General features: G+C 34.1%; 1 protein-coding gene and 1 long non-coding RNA gene across 2 annotated transcripts; both read left to right on the top strand.

Moving 5' to 3' along the window:
- Positions 1-511: 511 nt before the first annotated feature.
- On the top strand, positions 512-5,136 carry LOC115989890 (TMV resistance protein N-like). The gene is made up of 7 exons (XM_031113765.1): positions 512-1,052; positions 1,853-2,951; positions 3,055-3,396; positions 3,481-4,551; positions 4,755-4,796; positions 4,899-4,940; positions 5,077-5,136. The coding sequence occupies exons 1-7, from the start codon at positions 550-552 to the stop codon at positions 5,134-5,136; spliced, it is 3,159 nt and encodes a 1,052-aa protein (XP_030969625.1). The 5' UTR covers positions 512-549.
- Positions 5,137-5,166: 30 nt separating this feature from the next.
- Positions 5,167-6,354, top strand: LOC115989304. Its single transcript, XR_004091872.1, has 3 exons — positions 5,167-5,661; positions 5,797-5,908; positions 6,201-6,354. It is a non-coding gene; the product is annotated as an uncharacterized LOC115989304 (long non-coding RNA).
- Positions 6,355-6,930: the final 576 nt, after the last annotated feature.

Below are 6,930 nucleotides of genomic sequence, written 5' to 3'. Positions count from 1 at the left end.
GGTATATAGGCATTTTTCCCCGCTATTATCTTATAAGATTAAAATAATATTAGTAAAAAAATAATATTGTTGAAAATATAAAGGTCGGTTAACAACTTAACATTATTATTACTATTATTATTATTATTATTATTGCCGAGAGTTGGTTAACATTATTTTAGATATTAGTGTAAAAAGTAGAAACATTCAAAAATCTCGGCAGTGTTAAAACATTGAAATTTTTTTTAAAGAATCGGTGCTACAGATAAATAAAATATAGCTAAAAACACATTTTAGAAGGTGACATTATTGCTCAAAGAACATGCCAGTTTGATTGCCACCGACTCTAATAGAAAATGAATTTGATGGGTCATAGAAAATGAATTGTTGACTTTAACCATCTTCTCAGCACGCATGCTTCCATGAGGGGCTGGGGCCTACCTCTTTTTGAAAAGGAAAAAGTATATTCCTTTCATATGCATTAATAAAGCTGTTTTTTTGAGTTTTTTCAGTCGCACCAGCAATTTCCTAAACCTCTAACCTCACTGTTTAAGCTCATCCATTTTCTTTATGGCTTTAATTCCATCAGCAGCTTCTTCTTCTTCTTCTACTTCTTCCAAGGGACGGAAATATAATGTTTTTCTCAGTTTTAGAGGGGAGGACACTCGCACAAAATTTACAGACCATCTATATGCTGGTTTGATACAGAAAGGAATATCAACTTTTAGGGACGATGAAAAACTGAAGCAAGGAACACTTATTGCCCCAGAGCTCTTGAAAGCAATAGAAGAATCAAGATTTGCTGTTGTTATTCTATCAAGAGACTATGCTTCTTCAAGGTGGTGCTTGATTGAACTAACAAAAATTGTTGAGTGCATAGAAAAGACGGGGTTGGTAGTTCTACCTATTTTTCACTATGTGGATCCTAGTGATGTGAGGAATCATAAAGGGATTTTTGCAAAAGCCATTGCTAAACATGAAGAGAGTTTCAAAGATAATATAGAAATTGTACAAACGTGGAAAGCTGCTCTAACAAAGATTGCCAATCTTGCTGGATGGGATTTAAAGAATAAGTAAGAAATTCTTTGGAATAATGTTATTTATGGTCAATTTTTTTTTTCCTGAATTTATTTACCATTACTTACGTTTTTTTTTTTTTACATGGCCACATGATGAGAGAGTACTAAAGTTCTTATAGAAAAATTTAGTCCAACTCTATTGTAATCCTAGTAGGACTAGATTCCTGTCATGCAAGTACATAATTACACAGACTTGGGCCTTACAACAAATTTGTCCCCTAATAGCTCTAAAATTGCCCTATAATACATCTAGCAATGAATTTCTTTGTCCCTTGTAAACTTAGGGAATTATAATCTCAAATTGGACTTTGGATGAACCTTTGCATAGTTTGGCATGGTAGACCCTATATTACCCAATATGAGCAAAAAGGCTCGAACTTGGTAATCCTCATTCTACTAGTGACTCGCGGATTCCTTAGCTTTTCTTTTTTATAAACTACTGGCCTACTTGTAGTTTTTTATTCGAATTCCTGCCTCCAATTTATAATTTGTGTTTCCTGCAAAATTGTCTCGATAAGCATGTAAAAATTTCCAAAGCAAGTGTTTAGCGAAAAGTAGAATTATATATATAGTTAATACTTCAATTGTTTAATTTTTAATTTTTTATGAAAAAAAGGGTGCATGAAAATAGCAATCCTAGAAATGTACAACAGAGGACTAAATATAATTAGGCACTCTCAATGTGGCTGAACGAAGCGAAGACTATGCTTATGTTGAATGTTTTGTCTCTACATGTGGCTAGCTCTACCTCATCAAAATTATTGTTTTGCCTTTTTTTTTTTTTTTTTTGGCAGGCATGAATCAATAGTTATCCAAGAAATCATTGGACGGATATTTAGTGAGTTGTATAGTAAATTCTCAAGCGTTTCTGAGGAACTTGTTGGAATGGACTCCTGCGTGGAGGAAATGTTGGATTCATATTTAGGCAGAGGGTTGGGTAGTGTTTGCTTTGTTGGGATCTACGGGATGGGTGGAATAGGCAAAACAACTCTTGCACAAGAAATTTATAAAAGAATTTCTGGTAACTTTGAAGCTAGTAGCTTTATTGCTAATGTTAGAGAAGAAACCAAAAATCAAGGTCTAGTTTCTTTACAAAAACAACTTCTTTCTAAGATCCTCAAGAAAAGTGAAATAAATATATGGAATGTTTTTGAGGGAATCAATATTATACGGAATACACTATGTAATAAAAGGGTTTTTATTGTTCTTGATGATGTGGATAAAGAAGAACAGTTTGGAGCATTAGCAGGAAAGCATGATTGGTTTGGTTCAGGAAGTAGAATCATTGTAACAAGCAGAGATAGTCATTTATTGATAAGATGTGGTGTGAGTGATATATATACAGCTAAGGGGTTGAGTAATGATGATGCTTTGCAACTTTTTAGTTGGAGAGCTTTCCATAAACCTTATCCTAAAGGAGATTATGTGAATTTGTCTAATGACTTTGTGAATTATGCTAAAGGCCTTCCTTTAGCTCTTAAAGTTTTAGGTTCATCGTTGTTTGCTAAAAGAACAAATGAATGGAAAAGTGCCCTTGATAAACTAAAAAAAGAACCTAATAAAGACATTTTGGATATACTTGAAATAAGTTTTGATGGGCTAACAAATTCACAGAAAGGATTGTTTTTAGATATTGCATGTTTTTTCAAAGGAGAGAACAAAGATAGCATAAGAGATATACTGGAAAGCTTTGGCTATTATCCAGACTACAATATTGGTGTTCTTATGGACAAATCTCTCATAACCATTGATAACGAAAGAGCTTTGTGGATGCATGATTTGCTACAAGATATGGGTCAAGAAATCGTTCTTCGTGAATCTCCTAAAGAGCCTGGTGGACATAGTAGGTTGTGGATTTACGAGGATGTCATTCATGTATTAAAGAATAATACTGTAAGCTAACTAATATAAACTTGAACTTAAATAAGTACATATCTTATTATTGATTTTTTTAAGATTTTACTAATTATCTAATTTCATTGTTTTTGGTTATTAGGGAACAGAGGTAGTTGAAGGCATAATGCTAAATATACCTATTCAAAAAAAGGAACAATTAAGTGCTGAAGCTTTCTCAAAGATGAAGTTTTTGAGATTGCTTAAAATTGGTAATAAGGAACTTCTAAAAAACTTCATAAATGGTCCTATGCAACTACCAGAAGACATTCTTGGAGGTGTGATGCAACTTCCACAAGGCCTTAGTTATCTATCTAATGAGTTGTGTGTTCTTGAATGGAATGGATATCATTTAAAATACATACCAACCAATTTCCAACCAAACAAACTTGTTGAGTTGAGAATGCGTTGTAGTGGGATCAAACAACTATGGAAAGGAAATATGGTAAGATTTTAGTTATGCAAATGTGCATTTTATTCCTTTTCATTAAGCCCTGTCTTTATCTAATTATTTATTGGTTTATAACAGAATTTAGCTGAGTTAAAACTCATAGACCTAAGTTGCTCTCGAAACTTGATTGAGATCCCGGACCTTAGTGGAGCCCCAAAGCTTAAGCAGTTGATTCTTCAACATTGTACAAGACTATATAAGATTCACTCATCTCTTGGAGATCTCAAACAACTAATTCGATTGGATCTGAATGGTTGCAAATGTCTCGAAAACCTTCCTCACAAGGTCAGCTTGGAAGCACTTGAAATTTTCAATCTTGGTGGTTGTTCAAGATTGAAGAAGTTTCCAAAAATTGTAGGAAATATGTCATGTTTGTCAAAACTTTGTTTGAGTGAGACTGCTATAAATGAACTAACATTCTCTGCAGAGTATTTAACTGGCCTTATTGAATTGGATCTAAGAAATTGCAAAAATCTTTTTAGTCTTTCGGATGCCTATTGCTGTTTAATATCTTTGAAGATTCTCATTTTATCTGGTTGTTCAATTCTTAAAGAACTACCAGAGAATTTGGGGAATATCGAAGGTTTGGAGAAGCTAGACGTGAGTGGAACTGCTCTAACAAGGCTACCTTCGTCTATTGTTCACTTAAAAAATCTTAGGGTGCTATCTCTCCGTGAATGTGTGGGGCTATTATCCAAATCGTCTAATATGCTTCTTAGTTTTCCTTTAATGCAGCCAAGAAGTAGTCCAGATCTCATGGGCATGTTACAAGGCTTATGTTCTTTAACCAATCTGGATCTAAGCTATTGCAATCTTCAGACAATTCCTAATGCTCTTGGGTGCTTGTCATCTTTAGAATATTTAAATCTAGTGGGAAATAATTTTGTTTGCCTTCCTGAAAGTATCATTCAACTATCTAATCTGGAAAGTCTTTGTTTGGATGGTTGCACTCAACTTCGAATGTGTCCCAAGCTTCCATTAAATATTAAGTTTATCAATGCAAGCGGGTGTACCTCACTAGAAACATTATCACTAAGACCAGAACATGATTTTGAGCCGAATCTACATCTTCAGTATTGCGACAAATTGATTAAGAATGAAGGCTACAGTGAACTGTTTTCAACAATGTTGAGACGTTATATCATTAAGGTCTCTCTCTTTCCCTCCCTCTCTCTCTCTCTCTCTCTCTCTCTTGGATGTGAAGTTCTAAAAATCATGATTTGTTTGTTTCAAGGATGCTCCTTAAGTCGTTATATCATTCAGGTTCTCTCTCTCTCTCTCTCTCTCTCTCTCTCTCTCTCTCTCTCTCTCTCTCATGTGAAGTTCTAAACATCATGATTTGTTTGTTTCAGGAATGCTCTCAGCTAAAGCTAAATCCTTATAATATTGGAGAGGTCTCTCTCTCACTCTCTCTCTCTCTCTCTCTCTCTCTCTCTCTCTCTCTCTCTCTCTCTCTTGCATGTGAAGTTCTAAACATCATGATTTGTTTGTTTCAGGAATGCTATCAGCTAAAGCCAAATCATTCTATGATTTTAGAGGTCTCTCTCTCTCTCTCTCTCGGTCTCTCTCTCTTGCATGTGAAGTTCTAAACATCATGATTTGTTTGTTTTAGATAAGCGCTCGGTCTTTTTCATATCTCACAATTCCTGGAAGTGAAATTCCGAATTGGTTTAGGCATCGAAATGTGGGGATTTCGGTGAATCTGGAAGTGCCTTCACATTTATTATTATCTAACAAATTTATGGGAATTGCTGTGTGCACTGTTTTTATACCCCGTCGGTATCGTCCACTTTACCAACTTCACGAAGAAGAGCTACTCTCATGTCTAATTAAAATCAACAAACGTTATCTTATTAGACGGGCCATTTCATTATCCGCGGAAATTGATAAGATTGAATCGTCTCAGATTTATCTGTTATATTTTCCCTCTATAAACTTCGAAGGCCGCTGGAAAGATGTATTGAATCAAGTAGATGCTTATGCATTCAACCAAATTGAGGTTGAATTTATAACCTCGGTTAAAGCGGATCTAAATTTGAATAAAGTGGATCCTTATGCATCCAGCCAATTGGAGATTATGAAATGTGGAGCCCATTTGGTATTGGAGCAAGACATTGAAGATCTCAAACAATCTAAGGTTGGGTCTAGCAGTTGCATAATCACTCCATATGAGGATAATGATTTAGACGATTCAGAGAAAGATTCTAAAATTAAGGGAAGCCCAGATGCCAAACCACCACATCTGAAGTGGATAGGAAGGTAAGCCCTCCTTGAATATTAGCGATTTCTATCATTATTTGTGTTGTTGCTGATCAGAATAGTCCTTATTGTTTTACTATAAACAAAATTTTATTTATTTAGTAAAATTTGTTTTCTTTTCCACTCAAATGCCAGCTGGTACAGACAATTGTACCACCGTCTTTGAGCGTCTCTGGAGTTGATTCTGATGATGATGGAGTGGAACTGGGTTTGGTGCTATTTTTGTTTGGCTACAAGGAAACTTGAGGTAAATTTATGTAGAAATGGTAAAAAGCTTTTGAAATATATAGGCTGAAATAGTGGTTCCAGACTTATTTCTTGAGTTCTTAATTTTTTGGTTTCCCTTGAGAACATATAATTTGTTTTTTCTTTATCCGATAATTTTCATAGAAACTTTTCAGAACACAAGCACAGCTCAAGCAAACCAGTTGTGTTTGGCTTTGCTGGCAATTTCTTTCCTTTAAATAAAATGCATTTTTTTTCCAAGAAAATAGGAGCTAATTGTGAGTTATGTTGCTTTGTATATATGTTTTCTGAAGGTACCAGTTGGAGCTATGCCAGAAAGCTTTGGAGGAGAATATTATTGTTTATTTGGGGACAACCACATTGCTGTACTACTTATACATGAGCTGGGTCACTTGATAAGGAAGCCCCAGAAGAGCATATGCATATGCATAAGGAAGCCCCAGAAGAGCTGGGTCACTCAAATTATCTATTCTTTCATTTAAATGAAAAATGAGTAGCAAGATTTTAATTAATGGTTTCGATATGGAATATAATTAAAATTCAATTAAAAAATACATTAGAATATTAATATGTAAAATTGTGAGCACCCCCGAAACTTATGTGAATAAAATTATAAATTCTTTAATTTTATGTAGTTCTTCTATTCATTGATCTTTCTTTCAAAATCGTATTTATATTTCTATAATGTATCGAAAAGGCTGCTTACCCTCATTACTAAAGTGAAAAGTTTTAAAGTATATATAAGAATGATCTTAAAACACATGGGAAAGTTCAAGGACTGAATATGCAACTTAACCAAAGAGTAAAATAAAATACAAAATTGAAACCCTGTGATATAGAGAAGGAATTATAAGTCCGAAAAAGAATTGAAACTCAACTGATATATTCTTGTGTTTTGACAAAGATGTCCAAGATTCAAATCCTACCAACTCCAACTATCAATTGCAATAAAATAAATACTAATAAACAAAGAAAGTTAAATAAGGTCAATAAAGAGTTCATAGTAGGGGTAAATTAGAGAGG

Source organism: Quercus lobata, chromosome 5, assembly GCF_001633185.2.
Source record: "Quercus lobata isolate SW786 chromosome 5, ValleyOak3.0 Primary Assembly, whole genome shotgun sequence".
Taxonomy (NCBI): domain Eukaryota; kingdom Viridiplantae; phylum Streptophyta; class Magnoliopsida; order Fagales; family Fagaceae; genus Quercus; species Quercus lobata.
This window is presented reverse-complemented; position numbering and strand designations above follow the sequence as displayed.